This window comes from Saccopteryx bilineata, chromosome 8 (assembly GCF_036850765.1).
Source record: "Saccopteryx bilineata isolate mSacBil1 chromosome 8, mSacBil1_pri_phased_curated, whole genome shotgun sequence".
Taxonomy (NCBI): Eukaryota; Metazoa; Chordata; class Mammalia; order Chiroptera; family Emballonuridae; genus Saccopteryx; species Saccopteryx bilineata.
This window is the reverse complement of record NC_089497.1, coordinates 37,802,790-37,826,699: the sequence shown is the minus strand read 5'-3', so window position 1 is coordinate 37,826,699 and position 23,910 is coordinate 37,802,790. Positions and strand designations below refer to the sequence as shown.

Below are 23,910 nucleotides of genomic sequence, written 5' to 3'. Positions count from 1 at the left end.
TAAATTTGACAACTTAGATGAGAGGGACATAAATTTGGAAAACACAAACTACTGAAGTTTACAAGGAATAGATAACTTGAATAGCCTTATATCTATTAAAAATTTCTAATTTATAGTTAAAAACCTTCCCAATTATCAGTCATCAGTTAATATTTGATGCATGAAATTCCATATGTTATTGTGTGAAATTCAGATAGTATAAACTAAGAGCAAAAAATTTAAATACCTTTGGGCATTAGATAATGCTAATAAGTAAACGATATCAAATAGTTATAGAAAAAAATAACTGACAAAAATATAATCAAATTTTATTTTCACTGAACCATAACACAGTATATATAGAAATGTAACATAATATAAACATATATAACAAATGTTGTAAGGTACCAAAAGTTATAGAATTAATATTAATATTTTAGGAAACTTAAAGAACATTTTATTAATTTGGGCTAGGTGTGCAGAGAGATTTTGAAAATGATCTTTGTCCTTGTGTGATTAGCATTAAAACCAGGATGGCCGATGGCATTGTATTGTAAATGCAGAGGGGAAGGGGAGTTGGATTCTCTGTCCTCCTCTCCTGCCTATAAGGAAGCGAGTGAATAGCTAGCCAGGTGCAGGAAGAGAAAGATTAAATCAAACCTTTTCTTATATTGATGGCCATTTACAGGCATTTGTCCCCAATGAAACTACCTCTCCCCTCCTGAGAGTGTGTAGTTAATGTATATATCTCTAAACAAAGGAATGGCAGGTGAACACTAGAAAATATAGGAATATCTTTTAATATGTAGAGTGACATTTTTACTATTGTGTTACCTTGTAAGTTTTAATGTGTAGAAACATTTTTTATGAATCCTATAGACAAATGTTATAAACTTGCTAATGAATTGTGTCCCATCTCCCCTTCATCCTTTTCCCAAACCTGTATAGGTGAAAACAAAGGTTATAAGCTCATGCCGTGATGTCAGGCTTTTTCCCGCCCATGTATAATTAAGGGTACAAAGTCAGCCCCTAGAATATTAATGACACACACAATTTGAGACCGCTGCCCTGTGTAAGATATATGTGGCTGGCATATTAAATAAATTTCCTCCTTTAATAAAACTTTTCCAAATTCATCTGGACTGGGTGTCTCTATGTGAACTCAATGCAATGAGGTACAGTGCCTTTCGGAATCTGGGATGCAGTACTTTATAACACAAAGATTTTGTTTTAAACTGAAAATAAAACTTAAAGTCAATATGTAATTACTATTATTATTATTATTTTAAGTGATAAGAAGAGAGATAGACTCCAGCATGCAGGCCGACTAGAATCCACCCAGCAACCTCCATCTGGGGCTGATGCTCAAATCAACCAAGCTATCCTCAGTGCACACATGGGTCGATGCTCAAACTAAACAAACCACTGTGAGAGGGAAGAGAGAGTGAGGGGGGGAGAGGGAGGGAAGAGGAACAGATGGTTGCTCCTCTTGTATGCCCTGACCAGGAATTGAACTCAGGACATCCACATGTAGGGCCAACATTCTATCTACTGAGCAGCTGTCTGGGGCCTAATATGTAATTGTTAATTATTAACTTTATTTCCTGTATGGTTTTAGCTGTTTTCTGGAACTGGAAACCTGATTCCTCTTCTTTGCCCTTAGATAGTACTACATTTTGTGTTTCCTATGACATCATGGACTTCAAATATTTTACTTTAAATTATTGGCATTTATTTTGTACAAGTTCATAATGAGAAATAATTAGTGACAGAATTAGGTACATCCAAATATGGGTAAAATTCTTACATAAAAACACACTCTTCCTATCTCGATCTTTACATTGGCGACTCCTCATTCCTCAGTTCTCAGAATTAAAATTTCCTCTTCAGGGGTGATGTTTTTCTATTATTATTTCTCATTCTTTTGTTTCCTTAATAGTATTTTTCACTACTACCAGCTATACTTTTGTTGTTGTTATTATTGTTAACCTGATTCTCATATTTTCTGCTAACCTGTTAGTTCCACGGGGCAGGGTCTGTCTTTTCCCTTCATCCTTATATACCAGTATCCAACTTCACAGCTAAACTACAGTGAAAGCTCAATAAAGAACTGACAAAAGAATAAATTAAATCCACTAGGCTATGGTCAGAGGACAGACAGTACTGATGGCTGCCCTGTACAGTTTTCTTGGTCAGTGATGCTTTGAGACCCAAGTAAGTTCTTATTTCAATGGAGAAAGATAAGACAATTTTTTTTTTAAATAACACTTTGGAGGGATATTTCAGAGAATTTATCAGAATTTAAATTGCACTGATATTTTGACCAAATTGTTAACTTTTTAGAAATATACTTTATAGAAATTCACAATATACACACCTTTTAAAGCAGCAATTCCTTTTTTGCATAAGAAGCCAGACCAATAACCAAACGTGTATGGAGACACACTCTCATTACAATGTTATTGGTAAAAGCCAAAAAAAAAAAATGTTGGAATGGAAATTAGCTAAATGTACATCAGAATTATTTAAATAAATTTAAAGTAGTCATCAGTGAGATGCTATGTAAGCATTAAAATTATAATATATTACCATATTTAGTTATAGTGAAAAATTACAGTGAAAATAAATTCACAATATATTAAGGGAAAAAGTTTAAATAACATGTATACAGTAATCATTCCTTCTTTAAGTTTTAAAAAAAAAGTTGATGTATGTACATTGGTATACCTAGAAAAATATATAGGGAGTTGCTCACAGTGATTATTTCTGGCTAGTGGAATTTCTGATTTCTTTTTGATACTTTTTTATTGTTACAAGAAGCATGCATTAATTTTATAATAAATTTTTAAAAAACTAATAAATATATTTCTATTGGAAAAAATACTTAAGAAGATTATCCCACTTCTGTTAGGAATATATTTGAATGTCTCCTATGCCTTTTTATCAGAAATTTCTTCCATCCCATGACCCAACAATTCCACTTCTGGGAATATATCCGAAATAACCCAAAATGCTAATTTGAAAGAATATATGCACCCCTGTGTTCACTGCACCGCTATTTACAATAGACAAGATTTAGAAGCAGCCCAAGTGCCCATAAGTAGATGAGTGGATAAAAAGTTGTGATATAGTTAGACAATGGAGTACTTCTCAGTTGTAAAAAAGAAGGAAATCTTACCCTTTTTGACAGCATGGAATGACCTGGAGAATATTATGCTATGTGTAATAAGCCAGTCAGAGAAAGACAAGTACCATATGATTTCACTTACATATAGAATCTAATGAAGAAAACAAACGAAGAAGCAAAATAGAAATAGACTCATAGACACAGAAAGCATACTGACAGCTGTCAGAGGGGATGGTGGTTGGTGGGCAGGAAGAAAAAAACGAAGGGATTAAACAAAGAAGCCTCATAGACATAGACAAAAGAATAATATGGTGATTACCAGAGGGAAAGGTGGGTGGGGGAGATAGAAGAGAGCAAAGGAGGAATAAATGGTGACCTGACTTAGAGTGGTAATCATATAATACAGTATACAAATCATGTATTATAGTATAAAACTGCAACCTGAAACCTATATAATTTTATTAACCAATGTCGCCCCAATAATTTTTTTTCTTCTTTTTCAAATGAGAGGAAGGGAGATAGAGAGAGAGACTCCCACATACGTCCCAACCAGGATCCACCTGGCAACCCCATCTGAGGCCTATGCTTTCCCTATCTGAGGTCATGTTTGCAACAAAGCTATTTTTAGCACCTGAGGTAGAGGCTCCATGGAGCCATCCTCAGTGCACAGGGTAATATGCTTGAACCAATAGAGCTATGGCTGTGGAAAGAGAAGGGAGAAAGAGAGAAGGGGGAGGAAGAGGGATGGAGAAGCAGATGGTCACTTCTCCTGTGTGCCCTGACCAAGAATCGAACCTGGGAGATCCTCATGTCGGGCTGACGCTCTACCCCTGAGCCAACCAGCCAGGGCCATAAATTTTATATCAATTAAAAGAACTTAAAAAAAATTTTTCTTCCAATTATACAGTGTTTCACCTCAGTTAGAAAAGGAGATATTATTTTAAATTGACTTTTATTCTTCCAATGTGTTCTAGAATACACTTAATGCTTAAAAATACTTTTTGGTTTTATTTCATTGACTACTAAGTATTGTTGGTGAAGTTGTGACATTGTCATCAGGCTCAATGTGCAAATTTTACATTATTTTACATGTTGCTCTTAGACATTTTAAAAGTGAAGTCATATAACTAATTGAAATAACTAATTTTCATGACCTTTTAGCATGTATGAATGTAAGCTCTGGATTAGAGGTAAGCCATAAATGATCAGATCATCAACCTGCCAAATCATGCTGAGTCACAGAAGAACCTGGATTTCTTTCACAGTCTTCTTCAGTACGAGCTGAATCACAGACCAGCTAATTTGTAGGTTCTTTCTTGGCACGAATCAATCCAAACAGTCTAACTGGATCATCATGAATGCTTTCCTCTATCTCCTGGTTCTCGGGTGGGACACTTTCTACCAGGGTCGTCGTGGAAAGGCTGGCGTTCATTCCCTGTACCGGCTCCTCTTCACTCTTGTCTGACAGGTAAATGTTCTGTTTCCTGGGTTTTCTGCGCTTCCCCTCACAGTTGTGGTTCAGTGAGGCATAAAACATCTGTGTTTCATCAATGGCCTGCAAAGAAAGGCTTGTTAATTTTTCATTGTTAGCTCATTCTTTTACTTCGATGACTTCTGAGAATTTCCAAGACCTATGAAAAACAAGAAGCTGATTTTTGGGGCTTCAGCTACCTGATTTTGCCAAATTTGTCAGAATGATGATAAGAAAACAACAGTGAATTTAAGATTATTTAGTGGGAAAACAGAGCTTACATAAATGTGTTATGTGTGTAGTTTTATTTTTTTTTATACTCAAAATATAATATGGATGTACATTTTAGATGGACTCGTACCTGCCTCTCCTCAAGGAATTTAACAAGTCACATCTACTTTACATGTTTAATAATTACTCATGTAACAGTATCCACAGAAGTCACCAATTTTTCTGTTTTTGAGATGCAGAAGAATAAAAACAATAGCGTTCATTTATATAACTGGTATTTGTTAAGAATTACATTTCCCATCTTTTTCTACCATTTTCTTCTTGCCTGCACATTACCCTCATTTTAGGCTGGCCTTGGAGATATTCACCTGCATCTAAGAGGGTCTGGTAGTTCCCTCTGGCCTAGAAAATAGGAAGAACCCATGACTAAGGAAACTTGGGGGAGCAACAGGCTTAAAAGGCAGACCTTAAATTTGGTGTTGGAAAACCTGGCAAGGATGGCACAAAGAAAGAAAACTACAGACCAATATCTCTAATGAATACAGATGCTAAAATACTAAACAAAATACTGGCAAACCAAATACAACAACATATTAAAAAAATAATACATCATGATCAAGTGGGGTTCATCCCAGAATCTCAAGGATGGTTCAACATACGCAAAACGGTTAACGTAATACACCATATCAACAAAACAAAGAACAAAAACCACATGATCTTATCAATAGATGCAGAAAAGGCTTTTGATAAAATACAACACAACTTTATGTTTAAGACTCTCAACAAAATGGGTATAGAAGGAAAATATCTCAACATGATAAAGGCCATATATGATAAACCATCAGCCAACATCATATTAAATGGCATAAAACTGAGGACTTTCTACCTTAAATCAGGAACAAGACAGGGTTGTCCACTCTCTCCACTCTTATTTAACGTGGTGCTAGAAGTTCTGGCCAGAGCAATCAGACAAGACAAAGAAATAAAAGGCATCCATATCGGAAAAGAAGAAGTAAAGGTATCACTTTTTGCTGATGATATGATCCTATACATCGAAAACCCGAAGGACTCCACAAAAAGATTATTAGAAACAATAAACCCATACAGTAAGGTCGCAGGATACAAAATTAACATACAAAAGTCAATAGCCTTTCTATATGCCAACAATGAAATATTAGAAAACGAACTCAAAAAAATAATCCCCTTCACGATTGCAACAAAAAAAATAAAATACCTAGGAATAAACATAACAAAGAATGTAAAGGACCTATATAATGAAAATTACAAAGCATTGTTAAGGGAAATCGAAAAAGATACAATGAGATGGAAAAATATTCCTTGTTCTTGGATAGGAAGAATAAATATAATCAAAATGGCCATATTACCCAAAGCAATATATAAATTTAATGCAATTCCCATCAAAATCCCTATGAGATTTTTTAAAGAAATGGAACAAAAAATCATCAGATTTATATGGAACTATAAAAAACCCCGAATAGCCAAAACAATCCTAAGGAAAAAGAATGAAGCTGGGGGCATTACAATTCCTGACTTTAAACTATATTATAGGGCCACGATAATCAAAACAGCATGGTATTGGCAGAAAAATAGACACTCAGACCAATGGAACAGAATAGAAAGCCCAGAAATAAAACCACATATATATGGTCAAATAATCTTTGATAAAGGGGCCAACAACATACAATGGAGAAAAGAAAGCCTCTTCAACAAATGGTGTTGGGAAAACTGGAAAGCCACATGCAAAAGAATGAAACTCGACTACAGCCTGTCCCCGTGTACTAAAATTAATTCAAAATGGATCAAAGACCTAAATATAAGACCTGAAACAATAAAGTACATAGAAGAAGATATAGGTACTAAAATCATGGACCTGGGTTTTAAAGAACATTTTATGAACTTGACTCCAATGGCAAGAGAAGTGAAGGCAAAGATAAATGAATGGGACTACATCAGAATAAAAAGTTTTTGCTCAGCAAGAGAAACTGATATCAAAATAAACAGACAGCCAACTAAATGGGAAATGATATTTACAAACAACAGCTCAGATAAGGGCCTAATATCCAAAATTTACAAAGAACTCATAAAACTCAACAACAAACAAACAAACAATCCCATAAAAAAATGGGAAGAGGACATGAACAGACACTTCTCCCAGGAAGAAATACAAATGGCCAACAGATATATGAAAAGATGCTCAGCTTCATTATTTATTAGAGAAATGCAAATCAAAACTACAATGAGATACCACCTCACCCCTGTTAGATTAGCTATTATCAACAAGACAGGTAATAGCAAATGTTGGAGAGGCTGTGGAGAAAAAGGAACCCTCATTCACTGTTGGTGGGACTGTAAAGTAGTACAACCATTATGGAGGAAAGTATGGTGGTTCCTCAAAAAACTGCAAATAGAACTACCTTATGACCCAGCAATCCCTCTACTGGGTATATACCCCAAAACCTCAGAAACATTGATACGTGAAGACACATGTAGCCCCATGTTCATTGCAGCACTGTTCACAGTGGCCAAGACATGGAAACAACCAAAAAGCCCTTCAATAGAAGACTGGATAAAGAAGATGTGGCACATATACACTATGGAATACTACTCAGCCATAAGAAATGATGACATCAGATCATTTACAGCAAAATGGTGGGATCTTGATAGCATTATAAGGAGTGAAATAAGTAAATCAGAAAAAAACAAGAACTACATGATTCCATACATTGGTGGAACATAAAAAATGAGACTAAGAGACATGGACAAGAGTGTGGTGGTTACCAGGGGTGGGGGGAGGGAGGACATGGGAGGGAGGGAGGGAGAGAGTTAGGGGGAGGGGGAGGGGCACAGAGAACTAGATAGAGGGTGGCGGAGGACAATCTGACTTTGGGCGAGGGGTACGCAACATAATTTAATGACAAAATAACCTAGACATGTTTTCTTTGAATATATGTACCCTGATTTATTAATGTCATCCCATTACCATTAATAAAAATGTATTAAAAAAAATTTGGTGTTGGAAAGCTGAGGATTGAATTCTGGCTCTGGAATGGGCTACTCATGGACCTTCGGTGGTTTCAAAAAACTATTCAGAGTCTCAGTTTTCTTGCTTATAAAATGACAGTACCTAATTACAGTGTTATGAGTAAATAGAAATAATATATATGGTAGCTATAACCACTGTCCAAAAATAAGGTGTAGGATTATAATTATAGGAACATATAGGCTAAAACTTTAGGACAGCCATTGAATAAAGCAAAAATTTCTGTATTAAAGATTTACCTTTACGTGTAGGCCAAAACTATATCAATTTGTGAGGGCAGGGGTAAGGAAACAACATCTGGATTAAATAAACTCCTAACGAGTCAGTAAGCAACTCCTTGCAGCACTCATTTCCGTGATGAGAGTTAGATATATTGTATTTGCTACCAGGTAGAAGAGATGGTTCTATTTACAACCTGTATGATATTTTTGTCTGACTTTTTATTCCCTAAAATTATCATTTTTGGAAAATTACAATAGTTGTTTAACGGGTATCCTTTTCTAGTTCTTCTCTCTGCTACTTAGCTTGTATACCATACTGAAATTATCTTTCTAAGGCACAGCTTTTATATTTTTACCATCTTGTTTCCAAAATTTTAGCCTATACTCTGAGGTCTGAATTTCACGTCCTGACATTCAAGGTTTTCTATGCATGATACTACTCCACCTTTTAAGTTTTGATTCTTGCTATTCCTCTACACAAACTCTGTATTTCAGGCAAATTGGACCATTCACTGCTCCCTGCACACACCTTGTGCACTTACCTGCTTTGCCTTTGCCCAGAGAGATAGAGAAGGAGATGTCACTGATGTTCAAAAAGAACCAGGGCACTCAGTATTCCCAAGGGATAGATACCTTTCTACTTTTTTTGGTGGGGGGATACATCCTCCATTTTCCCTTAGAAAATTCCTCTCCATTATCTGGTCCTGGATTACAGTGCTGTACCCCCCGCCCAGCATGTAACCTTAGGCTGGAACCAATCACACCATCCATCCTCCAGGCAACAGAAGTTGGCCCAAGAATAGATGACAAATGGTTTCAGCAGAGCCAATTATATGGCATGTTTGAGATTGATGTACAGATGCAGGAATAGAAAATGTGTTGTTTCCTGGCGTTGGAAGGAAGAAAATCTGGGTCTTCCAGTGCCTTGCATAGCTTCAATGAAAGAGTGTGGTAACGGAAGAAAATAAAGTCAGTAACAGAAGGAAGCAGAGAGGGAGGAGAAATGAAGAGAGCCTGTATAATCAGTCCTCTAAAGAACGAAGTACACCCTTACAGCTCCTTGTCATGTGAGCCAGTAATTTTGCTCTTAAGCTAAAGTGGTTTTGAATTGGGTTTCTGCTTATACTTTAAAGCAAGGATTTTTCAACCTTTTAAATTTTATGGCACACATAAACTAATTACTAAAATTCTGTGGCACGCCAAAAACTATAATTTTTGCTAATCAGACAGAAAAGTATGATTTTGATTCATTCACACTGGACAGCTATTGTATTAGCTGTTGTCAAGTATTTATTTGACACTCTAAGGGGAAAAAAGTCAATGCCCTGGACAAAATAGTCAGCTATGAAATGTTTTAAAAAGTCTTGCAGCACACCATTTGAAAATCACTGACTGACAGCATTCCCAATAATATATGTCTGGTCAACAGTTGGTCAACTTTATCATGTGCCACAGAGTTCAAAATTGTGATCCTGAGAAACCACCACAAATTGTACATGGGATGATCATATTGACTTGCAGAATATGATGTTAGTTGAAAATATAAAGTCCACATAGGTGGAAATACACAGTCAGTGATTAAAAAAAGATGTGTACATATGGAAAGAAATGGAAACAGTAGAGGAAAGTAAGAATCAGGTTAGGAATTAGAGAGATAAAGAAGTTCTAGTCAAGTTTTGCTGTTTTGTTTTTTTTTTTTAAATATTAGGGTGGTTTGTGCATATTGGTAAGTAAATAATAATAATATTTAGTTTTTAAAAGGTAAAAAATGGAGACATAATTTAACATGGAAGATCTTGAAAGAAATAAAGAGAAATGGTCAAGAGCATAAGTAGTAGGCTTGTCTTTGGAAAGGAAAGAGGGTACTCTGACACAGGAGAGAAGGACAGATTGATGAGACGTTGTAACAGGAAGATAGAGAAGAGGAGGTAGCTCGGATTTGTGTCCCTCAAAACTTCTAGGATATGAGAATTCTTTGGGACTCATATTATTATTAGGTTTCCTGATAAACTGTTCCTACTTAATAGAAGATTGTGTTGCTAAAATGATAAGTTCTGGACTGTATACATAATTTTCAAAAGGAAAGGAACTTATTTCCATTTTCCAACAAACACTCCATCCATCAAGCTTTATGCATAATATTGTAGATTCCCTATGCTTTGTAATTGACTATTGTAACAAAGTAAGTATTATAGCAGCAAACCAGGCAGTGTGTTTTATGATAATGATCATTCTACTGAAATGGAATTGAACAAATATAAAGAAATTACTTCTAATTTGTGAAAATAAATTTGTGACAAGCGTGGAATAGAATAAAGAATAATCTTCTCAGAATATCTTTAATTATATACATTCTAATTAGCAGACATTTAAAGACATTTTAAGGCGTTGCACAGTTTCCGCTTTAGAAAATCCAGATGCAGCTCAAATAATATGCTGGCCTGTTGAATTCACCTGTGTTAAACAGCAGCTTCTGCTCCAAATCCCAGTTCTTTTACAGTGAAGGTGCTATGAATCTCTACATTTCAGGTGGTGTGGTTATATTTTAACCTTCTTTTAGAGGTTTTCTTTATTGTCATGGATTTAACAGATCATATTATAACGTGAAGTTTCTCATAGCAGCTATCTAAAAATAGATTTTACAATTGCTTGAACATCAGATGACAGATTTGCCCATCAGAAGGCAATTTTACATTTACTTAATCCTCACCATCTTCTGGTTTCTTAATCAAAATTTCAGGAATTTTGATTGTGTAGGGAATTCATATAAAGGCAATAGAAAAATTCTGCTTTATTGAGAAGTTTCCATGATGTAACTCATCTTAGGGAGGAGAATAGTCTCTTTCAGACAGGACTAGATTTGGATTCTGTCTCCCCACCTGGTGTGCTCTAGGGCAAGTGTTTCATACTTTCAAGACCGTCACTTGGGAATAATAATGCTGCCTCCCTCATAGGAATCTAAGAAGATAACATGTATAAAGCCCTTAATACCAGGCCTGACACACAACAACTGCACAGGAAATACTAGCACTGTGGTGGTTTCTCGACAACAGCAAGAGTGTACATCATTGAAAGGACAAGACCTGGAAGGAGAAGAAATAACTATTTTACCTGAAATGTACACTTCAGCGGCCTGTAGCCTAATTTGTGAGTGGTTCTTGATGAAGTCAGTGCTATGTCTGAGGATGTTGAGCTGAATGTTGTAGGAAAAGGAGAAACTATCTATTCCTTCTTGGGTTTTATATGTTTTGCTAAAGTGATCGCCCTGCCTATCCCCACTTAAGCTGTGTGTAAATCTCTTGCTATAATACCAAAGCCATAGGACTTGTATTAAAACTTGTATTCCATTTGCCTTGTAAAACAGAAATATGGTCTTTTATATCCAGCTAATTTACATTTTAACTAAAGGCCTCTCTCTCTCTCTCTTCTCTCTCTCTCTTTCAACTCCCACACAATATAATTTTCCTCCCCATAAACTCATAATATCTAGGTCTTGTGAGCATTATACATGTGTCAGCTTTTATATTTATCTCTGTGACACACAACTGAATTTCTTTTATGTAGAAAGAAAAGGCTTACTTGATTATTTAGGAAGAGAATCCACTTCTCCATTCAAATCTATTGTCTTTTTATTGTATGCAGGCAGTTCTTGTACACAACTTTGACTCTTTGAATGTGGGTCGGTAGTGTTTATTTGCCTTTGAATTTCCCTTTAGAGCTCAGGTCTTAGAACTTGACACGTTTGGACTGAAAATTTCTAACAGCTTCCATAGTTGGGCATCAGAATGCCATCCTTTTCTGCTCTGGAAACCTGCAGCTGTGCTGTGATCTCGACTGAACTGGACCCTTGATACAGAAAACAAAGCTCACCTGTGCAGGCGGGGAAGCGTCCTGGGGTGCATTCACAGATATCTCCGGTCGGGCTTTCATTTGTTCATAGCAGTTTTCATCCATTGGTTCTGGGGAGTTGAAAAGATTATGAATCACATTAGAAAAACCAAATATACTGGCACAAGTAAAAATACACGACCCAAACAACGTTTGGCTGTAAATGTAAAATCTTCAAGAATCGTTTAGCTCGTCTTTTTCGTGAAGACTCAGAGAGGTAAGAAAGCACTAACTGTTCTCTTCAGGTCAGATGGTGAAGGGTTTGCCCCACAGCGTTAACAATGAGACAAAAGGAGGTCGCTTGGGATGAGGACTATATCAAAGTCACTTTTTTAAATACCATTGTTTGCCATGACAGTGTCAAACTATCATTTAGATGTAATGGATATCCCGTGAGTTACATTTTTGTGGGTGTTCCCTTCTACTCAAGTAGAAGGGAACACCCCTTTGATCGCAAGTCATGCATGGTGGCGTAAGGCACAGTGCGCCCACGCTGGCGACTACAACTTGGTCATCTTTCCCATGAGTAGGAAGATTTACTCAGAGGCATTCTAAACCCTACATCTTATTTTTGAAAAATAAGATGTAGATGATGATTTTTGTTTGCTAAACCAGTGATAGGACAGTTCGGCCAGGCTGTCCTGAAGGTGGGCGGTCTAACGATGATTCTAAGTACTGGGGATTGCTGTGCAGTGTCCACCGGCCAGCTGACCCGCACTCATTTCACCGTGTGGGGAATATGGAATTATTTAGGTCTTGCTTACTCCCGTTACACCTACTTCAAAGGGGGAGAAAAGACAGTTAATGACTTGGTAGGATGGCCAGTAACCTGGCAGAAATGTGGGCTACCCTAATTTGACCCCACAGGAAAAAAAATATTTACTGTAATACAACGTAACTCATAATTATTTAACCCTTCCTGAAAGCCACACAAAAGAAAGAGTCCATGTAGTGATATTTCTTAAAACACAGTCCATGGAAAGCATGCATTAGAATCACCTGGAAGGTTTGTTTAAAAGCAGATTCCCAGGTCCTATCCTGGACCCACTATATCAGAACCTGTGGGAGCGATCCCTGCGCTCACTTAGACATGATCTGGGCTTCAAGCCACCAGAGTGCATAAAAACTGAAGCCCTCAAGCATTAGAGGTGAGCACCATGATTCTACCAGCTGAAATAGGAGGGTAAATTCATTTTAACAGTTCATTCCTAAAAAAAAAAAAACACACAAAGAACAGTTTTCGATTCCTCAGATTACAAAGATTAGAGGGCACTTTACAACGACAAAAATTATATAAATTCTTAAATCCTAGAAAATTCACATTCTTAATGTTCAGAGAATTCCACACTGCTTTGCTATGTTGAGATTCAGACTGATTTAGTCCATTTCTGGAAATCTCTAGGTTTGAGACCCGGAGATCCACAGGAGTTAAGCTCCACTTCTGCTGTGAATCAAGTGAAATGCTTGCAGGACAAGCGTGGCTTAAACGCTAACTAGCATCACCCTCCCCGCTTCATTCTTCACAGCTCTGGGATCAGTCACAGTTGTCTGTTTTGAGGAATTTGGGGTATTTCGGTTTTGGATGGTTGAAATGTTTCAAGTAATAATGGGTGCTGAGAATTGATGAGTATTTGTTACACAAGAAAAAAAATAACAGATAACCCACTCAGTGCTGATTTAGCTTTTTTCTTTCCCCATTTGCCATCAAAATAGCCCCATGTTCTCTACTCACACAGAATGAGTTAAAACAAGGGAAACCAGAAAACGTATTTATCGTTCCAGATATTTCACTGTAGATTTGCTTTTGTATACGGTGCATAAAGCACTGTGTCCCAGGGTGGGCCATTTTATGTTCTAGAAATAGCTTTATTTCATAGAATTCTCTGTGTGTCAAAATTCATAGTAATAGAGTCTTCCTGTCTTCTCATTACTACCAGAGTAAAATGAAGAGCATCTAAAAAACAGGATGTTAATTTATACCTAATATTGTGATATAATTCATAATGTGTGGTTTTGGAAATACATACTAAATAATATGCTAAAAGAAAACCCATCTCAAATTCTTTGTAGAACTAAGTAGGGGGGATATATTAATTTATAAGTAAACTAATTTCTGGAAAAATAAAACTTACCTGGGACCACGTTATCTAAGTTACCATAAATTGGCATGTCTTCAATATAATACTCATCTTCCCTATAATAAGGAAAAATAGTTTATTAGAATCTAGTTTAGACATAATTCTTAACTAATTTCTCAGTTAAATTCTTTTATTTTCTTTTTTAATGAAAGCAAGGGAGATAGTGAGACAGACTCCCTCATGTGTCCTGACTGGGATCCACTTGGCAATATCTGTCTGGGGCCAATACACAGACCAACAGAGCTATCCTTAGTGCCCAGGGCGAATGCTTGAACCAGTTGAGCCACTGGCCATGAGAGGAGAAGAGAGAGAGAAAGGGGAAAGGGAGGGGATAGTCATTTCTCATGTGTGCCCTGACTAGGGATCAAACCTGGGATATTCGTATACTGGGTCCACACTGTATCCACTGAGCTAACTGGCCAGGGGCATCAGTTAAATTCATTATTGGGTAAACTATTGTTCTTGTTCAGCCTTGGCCATCCAAGGTAGATATGTTTATGTGTGAGTGAGTGAATGTGTGCAAGCATGCCTGCATCCATGTGTGTGTATAAATTTGAAAAGTTATTTTTGGACCTTTTTTTCTGGGAATAATTATAGCAAGTACTTACTTGGCACTATTTTTCAGATGCTATTTGAAGTGCATTTTATATATTCATTTATTTAATTCTTAAAACAATTTGACCAAATAGGCCCTATAGCATTCCTATTTTATTTTATTTTATTTATTTATTTTTTTGTATTTTTCTGAAGTTGGAAACAGGGAGGCAGTCAGACAGACTCCTTCATGCGCCCGACCGAAATCCACCTGGCATGCCCACCAGGGGGCGATGCTCTGCCCATCTGGGGCATTGCTCTGTCGCAACCAGAGCCATTCTAGTGCCTGAGGCAGAGGCCATGGAGCCACCCTCAGTGCCCGGGCCAACTTTGCTCCAATGGAGCCTTGGCTGTGGGAGGGGAAGAGAGAGACAGAGAGGAAGGAGAGGGGGAGGGGTGGAGAAACAGATGGGCACTTCTCCTGTGTGCCCTGGCCAGGAATCGAACCCAGGCCTCCTGCACGCCAGGCTGACACTCTACCACTGAGCCAACCAGCTAGGGCCAACATTCCTATTTTAAAGATAAGAAATCTAAGGCACAGAGAGGTCATGTATTTGCTGAAGGTTATAAGAGTTGTAAGTGGCAGAGCTGAGATTAGAACCCAGGTTATCTTTATAGCCTGCTAATTGGTCCACACTTTCATGACAAACAATTCCTTAAAACTCTGCTTCCTAGGTAAATATTAATCGACAGGGATGTTTAAAAAATAAAAAGCCAAAGAAATATGGGCAGATGTGATAAAATGGTTGATTGCCTGTTACATCCAGATGCTGTGCTTTTACATTATATCAAAGACCTAGAGAAATTCTGCCAAATATTATTATCATTCTCCACTGAATGGATGAGAAGTCTGAGACTCAGATAGATTCACAAATTTCCCCTAACCTTATGTGCAATATCAGCCATAACTAGCAATTAGGAAAGTTTCTCTTTATGCCAGCGCTCATTCAACCTTCAGATGGATTTTGTTTTTATCCCCACTGTACATCTGAGCAATGTGCAGCTTACAGAGAAAAACTGTCCGGAGACACACAGACAACAGCTGGCAGGGCCAGGGTTGTGATGCGAGTGTGGTCCGAAAGCCCTGAATCCTACTTGCTCTTGATGTTTGCTCAAGTTTCCTTACAGCCTCATCTGAGGAATCCTATTAGGATTAGAGCAGATATCCCACCATTGTCAACAGACAGTAAAGATGGCCCCTGGTGACCAGCGTTCACAATAGCAGTCTGGGAACAGAGACCTATCAGGCTGCGAGAGTGACATTTCATAAAATAGTAGCAACTGCTTTAACTTGGAGATTACACATCACTGAGAGCTGAATGGAATTGCATCCAAAGAAAAAAGAACTCTTATCTCAAGGCATAACACCTATATTACTTGCCATGCTTCTGAAAGAAGACACCTGTAAAGGTAGATAGCTAGTAGATATCCTTAACAAAAATTACAGATCAAATGAGACTTGGATAAAATGGTTTGAAAAGTCCAGATGCTGGCATGTATTTTGCTTATCTTATAACAGAAGAACTCCTTCGAAACCTTTCCTTCCATTGGTAATTCAATACAGCTTAATATCGGGATACATACAGAAGAGAGCCTGCTCCTGGTTTTCCTCTAGCTATACAGAGAACACAACAGCAAAAGGTGAAGAATATTTAATAAGCCAATCCATCTATTTGCCTAACCTACACAGATAACAGTTACAATCTGAAAATGATAAATCATGTCCAGAAAATGAACATCATTTTATTCCTTATGAATGAAAATAAGATGTGATTTATAATGCAGTGCCCTGTATCTGCGGACAGATCTCAAATGATTAATCATTTCAAATAAAATATTGTTAAGAAGCAGTTCCTTAACTTACAAATCAAAAAATATATAGCTAGGTATTTTACTTATCAATGACAAATAGCTTTAGCCTATTGCACATAACTAACAAACGTCAAGCACAAATGTTTGCCAGTGTTTTATGTAGAAGATTCATTACTATTAAACATAAATCAGCATATAAGCTTATATTCCAGAGGCCAGTGCACCTTTAAGTTTGGGGCTCGATCTGATTCTTCATTGCTCAGAACAGTCTGAAATTGTCCTCTAACCAACAAGCACATTTAATGAAAATCCAAAATTCAAAATAATATTGTCTTTTTCTAGGGTCCAAATTTTCTACTTTTACATATATTTTATCTAGTTTACATTTTAAAGTTGTAATTTATATTTTACTATTATTTTATTGTGAAGTCTTTTTTTAGAAAAATGTCTCAATACTTTATTATCTAAGTAGATTAAATAGTTAAATTCATTTTTTAAAAAATCATTATTCCTGCCTGAGTGACCTTGGACATTCTCTGAGTTACAATTTCCTTATTTATAAATCAACAAGATTAAACTATTTAATCCCTATTGTTGTTTTCAGCTCCCAAATTCTATGATAAGGTTCCAATATCCAAATAAAAATGAAATATTTCTATAAAACTAAATAAAGCAATTTCAAGGGGGTGGTGAATTGTCAGATTGAGGAAAGAGCAAATTTAAGGGCCTATCAGAAGTTGGTTTTGGTAAATGTTAACTTGATTTTCTTAATAGATGTTTCTTTGAATAAGCAAATATATGTTTGTGTTCCATGAGTGTATAAATATTATTATTATTATTATTATTTTAAGTGAGAGAAGGGGAGATAATGAGACAGACTCCCATATGTGCCTGGACCAGGATCCTCTCAGCAACACCTGTCTGAGACCAATGCTCAAATCAACTGAGATATTTTTAGCACCTGAGGCTGGCATTCTTGGATCAACCAAGCTATCCTCAACGCCTGGGGCCAATGCTTGAACCAATTGAGCCACTGTCTGTGGAGGAGAGGAAGAGTTAGAGAAGGAGAAGAGGGAAGGGAGGAGAAGCAAATGATCTCTTCTCCTATGAGCCCTGACCAGGAATTGAACCCAAAATGTTCATATTCCAGGCTGATGCTCCATCCACTAAGCCAGCCAGCCAGGGAGTATAAATGTTATGTTATTTAAAGCCATGGGTAAATTTGGCTTCTAAAATATATAATCAGAAATAGAAAAATTATGAAATATATACAGAAATATATGAATTAACATGCCAACTAATTTTTTAGTAAAAATCTGCATTATATAATTGTGCCTAAACAAAGATTCATTACAATAAATTGCTTATTAAATCTTTGGGGGAATCTGCATTTTTCCATCTTAATATGTCCATTTTCTAGCACAGTCTTATTTATTGAATATTATTAAATAAATAAATGTTATAAAGAACTGGCCTTTTCCCTGTATTTGCCTTGCAGCTAAGAGCCTGCTTGTTTTGAGATGAATAGTTTACCAATTTTCCCTTCTGACTCTAACCATCCTCATCTCCAACTTCCAACCAGGTCTTTAGCAAAATTAGTTAATCAAATAACAAGACTTTCTATCATATTGTATCTTAATTGCCCTTCAAATAACAAGTCAGATTAACTTATACACAGCTAGGTAGAATTTCCTTTGTTACATTGTTATAATAAAGCCAGCAAATTACTCTTGATTTGAGCTAATCACTTGAAAATTATCTCATTATAAAATCCAAAGTTAAGAGTACTCATTAAAATGAGTGTGTGTGTGTGTGTGTGTGTGTGTAAACCTGCTTGCAGCCTAGATTCTAAACCTGCCAGAGACATTTTCATACAGAGAAGTAAGAAAGACCTTTTAGAGGTCAACAAAAAAAGCTTATAATTTTATCCTACCCAGTGAGAAAGCTGCGTGTTTTTAAAAGACCTTTCAGACTTTCAGCCTACCATTTCAGAAAGGTCTTGAAGAGTCCTCAAGAAAATTTTCTATATTTTGATTTTTTAATCCCATAAAAAAGAGGCTTCAATCTAATGACATATTTGGGTCAGAATATACTGTCTAAGAAAATGAAACTTCTTTATTATGTCTCATACCATAAACCTTTTGTAAAAAAAAAAAAAAAAGTATCATAGTATATAATTTCTCTGCAACTAACTCAATAAGTATTAAAGAGAGTAAGTTATATCCATAACTGCAAATCACTTCAGAGATATGTCACACTTCTCTAGCAATAAACATTACTCTTAAAAACAGCATACCACAAAGCATCCTAGTCAATGTATGTATGTAAACATATCTTAAATTTTATTAGGTATTGACAGATTTCTTCTCATCTTGGATTCTTTTTTTTCCCCTTTAATTAAGTGAAAGTAGGGTAGGCAGAGAGACAGACTGCCGCATGTGCCCCTATGGGGATCCACCCGCTATGGGGTAGGCGATGCTCTGCCTATTTGGGGTGTTGTTCTGTTACTTAACAACTGAGCTATTTTTAGCAACTGAGGCAGAGGCCTGGGAGCCATCCTCAGCACCCATGGCCACCTCACTGGAGCCAATCCAGCCATGGCTGGGAGAGGGAGGAGAGAGAAAGTAAGAGAGAGAAAGAGGGAAGGAGGGTTGGAGAAGCAGATGGTCATTTCTCCTATGTGCCCTGGCCCTGACCAGGAATTGAACCCAGGACATTAACACATCCAGTGGAGGCTCTACCATTGAACCAACCTGTCAGGGCCACACCCTGGGTTCTTAACAGCCACACCATTTAATGTATAATTAGACTGCATCCCTACAATCTGATCCAAATCATAATCTAGGCTGTTTCCTTTTGAAATTGATGATAATTCTATAGATAACAGGTTAAAGTCCCATTCTGTTCTCCACCCAGCTCTCTCATTGATTCAGGCTGAGTAGGTAACTAGGGAAGATAATAATGCTATAGTTTTTAATTTTCAGATGGAATAAAAGTAATTAAAACTCACCTTTCATTTTATTTTTAACTCAAATACAATATCTCTGAGACAAACCTATAAGCAATATACCATTTGTTACTTTGCCTTATTAATTGGAAATCATAATACACAATTCATTTTCTACATACCTGGGAATGTAGTCATCAGAGTACTTGTATATTTTACCTGAAAGATATTCAAAATAGATAAATTAAAATAAATTTTGACATACTTTTGTTAAACCTTCTAGAGAGGGTTGTGAGGGGAGTTTAGCCTCACTGTTGGTTAACATTATTATTCAAGGCACTTGGCCAGTACTGTTTGAACCAGAGATGAAGATTGTCAATCATGGTCCATATTTTCTCTTGGTAACTTGGGATGAAAACAGCACAGGAGAAAAAGGGAAATAATTAAAGTTAGAACGGAACTGAATGAAATCGAGAACAAAAAGACTATATAAAGAGTTAATACAGGCCCTGGAAGAGCCTCAGTGGTACAGTGTCAGCCCAGGTTGTGGCTGTCCCAGGTTTAATTCCAATCAGGATACACAGGAGGAGTGACTATTTGCTTCTCCACCCCTCTCCCTTCCTTTCTCTCTCTCACTCTCTCTTCTCCTCCCACAGTCATGGCTCAAGTTTTGAGTACATCGGCCCAAGAGTTCCTGCCTCCATGGAGCTTCTGCCTCAGGTGATAAAAATAGCAAGGTTGTGAGTATGGCCCCAGTTGGGCAAAGCATCTGCCCCAGATGGGGATTGTAGGTGGATTGCAGTTGTGACATATGCAGGAGTCAGTCTCTCTATCTCCCCTCTTCTCACTTGAAAAAAAAATTAATAAAACAAAGAGCTAGTTCATTTGAGAAATAGAGAAGACATATAAATGAAATCAGAAATGAAAGCAGAAAAATTACCATAGACATCACAGATATACAAAGGATCCTACTAGAATACTATGAAAGACTATATGCCACTAAAGTCAATAACCTAGAAGAAATGGGTGAGTGCCTAGAAATAATAGTCTTCCTAGACTGAATCATGAAGAATTGGAAAATCTAAATGAAACAATCAACAGTAAGGAAATTAAAACAACTATCAAAACCTCCCCAAAAATAAATATTTAGGACCAAGGACCAGATCACTTCACTAGTTAATTCTACTAAACATTCAAAGATTTGACATTTATCCTTCTCAACCTCTTCAAAAAGTTGAATAAGAATCAATACTTCCTAACACATTTTATGAGGCCAACACAATCCTGATACTAAACCCCAAAAAGTATAGCACAAAAAAGAAAACTATAGACCAATACCTTTGATGAATACAGATGAAAAAATCCTAAATGCAATACTATCAAATCAAATACAATACATTTAAAAAATAATAAATTACCATTTAGTGGGGTTTATTCCAGAGGCACAAGGATGGTTCAACATACACAAATCAATGAATATAATATACCACATTAACAAAACAAAGGATGAAAATCATATGATCTTATCAATAGATGCTGAAAAAGCATTTGCAAAGATACAACATCCAATTATAATAAAACACTCAATAAAATGAGTATAGAAGGAAAGTACCTCAACATAATTAAGTCCATCTATGACAAACCCTCAGTCAATATCATACTCAATGGGAAAAAACTGAAAGCTTTTCCTCAAAGATTAGGAACAAGGCAAGGATGCCCACTCTCTCCACTCTTATTTAACATAGTTCTGGGAATCCTAGACAGAGGAATCAGACAAGATAAAGAAATAAAAGGCATCTATATTGGGAATGAAGAAGTGAAAGTGTCATTTTTTTGCAAATGACAGTTCTGTATATAGAAAATCCTAAAGACTCCACCAAAAAACTATTAGAAACAATAAACAAATACAGTAAAGTCACAGCTACAAAATCAAATGCAAAAAACCTACTTCTTTCTTTCTTTCTTTCTTTCTTTCTTTCTTTCTTTCTTTCTTTCTTTCTTTCTTTCTTTCTTTGTATTTTTCTGAAGCTGGAAATGGGGAGAGACAGTCAGACAGACTCCCGCATGCGCCCGACCGGGATCCACCCAGCACGCCCACCAGGGGGCGATGCTCTGCCCCTTTGGGGCGTCACTCTGTTGCGACCAGAGCCACTCTAGCGCCTGGGGCAGAGGCCAAGGAGCCATCCCCAGCGCCCAGGCCATCTCTGCTCCAATGGAGCCTTGCTGCGGGAGGGGAAGAGAGAGACAGAGAGGAAGGAGAGGGGGAAAGGTGGAGAAGCAGATGGGTGCTTCTCCTGTGCGCCCTGGCTGGGAATCAAACCCGGGACTTCTGCACGCCAGGCCGACGCTCTACCACTGAGCCAACTGGCCAGGGCGGCATACTGCTTTCTTATACGTTAACAATAAAACTTCAGAAACAAAATGAAAGAACAATTTTGCAATTGCAACAAAAAGAATGAAATATCTAAGAATAAACTTAACAAAGAGTAGGTAGAAAAACAGACACACAGACTAATGTGATAAAATTGAAAGCCCATAAATAAAACCACATGTCTATGGGCAAATAATTTTTGACAGAGAATCCAAAAACACACAATATAGAAAAAAACCCTCTTTAATAAATGGTGCTAGGAAATTCGAAAACCACATGCAAAAGAATGAAACTAAATTAGTTTGTCCCCATGTACAAAAATTAATTCAAAATGAATTAACACCTAAATATAAGGTCAGAACCAATAAATTCTATTGAAGAAAACATCATAGATACTAAACTTATGAACCTTCTTGGTCTTAGAGAACATTTTATAAATTTGACCCCAAAAGCAAAGGAAATAAAGGCAAAAATAAATCAATGAAACTATATCAAACTAAAAAGTTTCTGCACAGCCTGACTAATGGTGGTACAGCACATTGAGCATCAATCCAGAGCATTGAGGGCCTTGGTTTGAAGCCACAAGGTTGGTGGCTAGAGTACAGGTTCCTTAGTTTGAGCAAGAGCTTGCGAACTTGAATGCAGGGTCACTGGCTTGAGCATGGGATCATTGACATGATGCCAAGGTTGCTGGCTTGAGAAAAAGGAGTCACTGGCTCATCTAGAACCTCCCTCCAGTCATGGAACATATGAGAATCAATAAACAACTAAAGTGAAGCAACTAGGAGTTGATGCTTCTCATTTCTTTCCTTTTCTTTTCTCTCTCCCTTTCTGTCTCCTTCTCTCTCTTGAAAAAAATAAAAATAAAAAAATAAAAAGCTTCTGCACAGCAAAAGAAACTACCAACAAAAGTGCAACCAACTGAATAGAAGATGATCTTTTGCAAACAACAGCTCAGACAAGAGGTTAATATCCTAAATATATATAAACCTCATACAACTCAACGCTAAACACACAGACCAATTAAAACATAGACAGAAAACCTGAACAGACACCTCTCCCAGAAAGATCTACAAATGGCCAACATGTATATGAAAAGATACTTGACTTCACTAGCTATTAAGGAAATGTAAATGAAAACTACAATGAGACCCACCTCACACCTGTTAGAATGAGTATTATTAACAAGACGGGTAATAATAAATAGTGGAGAGATTGTGAAGAAAAAGGCACTTTCATTCACTGCTGGTGAGAAGGTAAGCTGGTACACACACCATGGAAGAAAGTATAGTGGTATTATACTTTCCTCCCCCTCTGCCAGCATCTTCACCTGACCTTGAAGGTAAATACACTTCATAAACCAGTTTATTTCTTTACATTCTCTCTTATTATGTGTGTATATATAATGTATTATATATATAATATATATATATAGTATTTGTTATTTATAAAGTACATTATATTCTTAATTTAAAAAAATTAAGAATGGAGTTGCTATATGTCCCAGAAACCCCTCTACTGGGTATCTACCAAAAAAAAATTTAGAAACATTTATTTGCAGAGACATTATATGTACCCTTATATTCATTCCAGCATTATTCATGATGGTAAAGACATGGAGTGTCCTTCGATAGAAAATTGGATAAAGAAGGTGTGGTACATATATACAGTGGAATACTACTCAGCCATAAGAAATGATGACATACTGCCATTTGTAACAACATGAATGGACCTTGAGAATATTATATTAAGCAAATAAGTTAGGAAAAGCTAAGAACCATATGTTTTCATTCATATACAGTGCTACCTTGACACACAAGTTTAATTTGTTTCATGGCCAAGCTTGTGACTCAATTTGCTTGTGTGGCAAATCGAATTTCCCCATTTAAATTAATGGGAATGCAATTAATCCATTCCAGCTTCCCAAAACCACACAATTTTTTGTTTTATATGCTTTTAAATAAGAAAATGTACTTTATAAATAACAAATATTATATATATATACATAATAAGAGAGAATGTAAAGAAATAAACTGGTTTATGAAGTGTATTTACCTTCAAGGTCAGGCG

At 36.6% G+C, this 23,910-nt stretch overlaps 1 protein-coding gene across 1 annotated transcript in view; it reads right to left on the bottom strand.

Annotated features, from left to right (window-relative positions):
• Window positions 1-392: 392 nt before the first annotated feature.
• TRAT1 (T cell receptor associated transmembrane adaptor 1) overlaps window positions 393-23,910 on the bottom strand; it is a 57,649-nt gene continuing 34,131 nt past the window's right edge. Inside the window, exons 3-6 of the mRNA XM_066241643.1 lie at window positions 19,652-19,688; window positions 14,111-14,172; window positions 11,961-12,049; window positions 393-4,661 (exon numbers count right to left, since the gene is read on the bottom strand). Coding sequence (XP_066097740.1) covers window positions 4,404-4,661; window positions 11,961-12,049; window positions 14,111-14,172; window positions 19,652-19,688 — 446 coding nt within the window. The 3' untranslated portion in view covers window positions 393-4,403. The remainder of the gene's footprint in view (window positions 4,662-11,960; window positions 12,050-14,110; window positions 14,173-19,651; window positions 19,689-23,910) is intronic.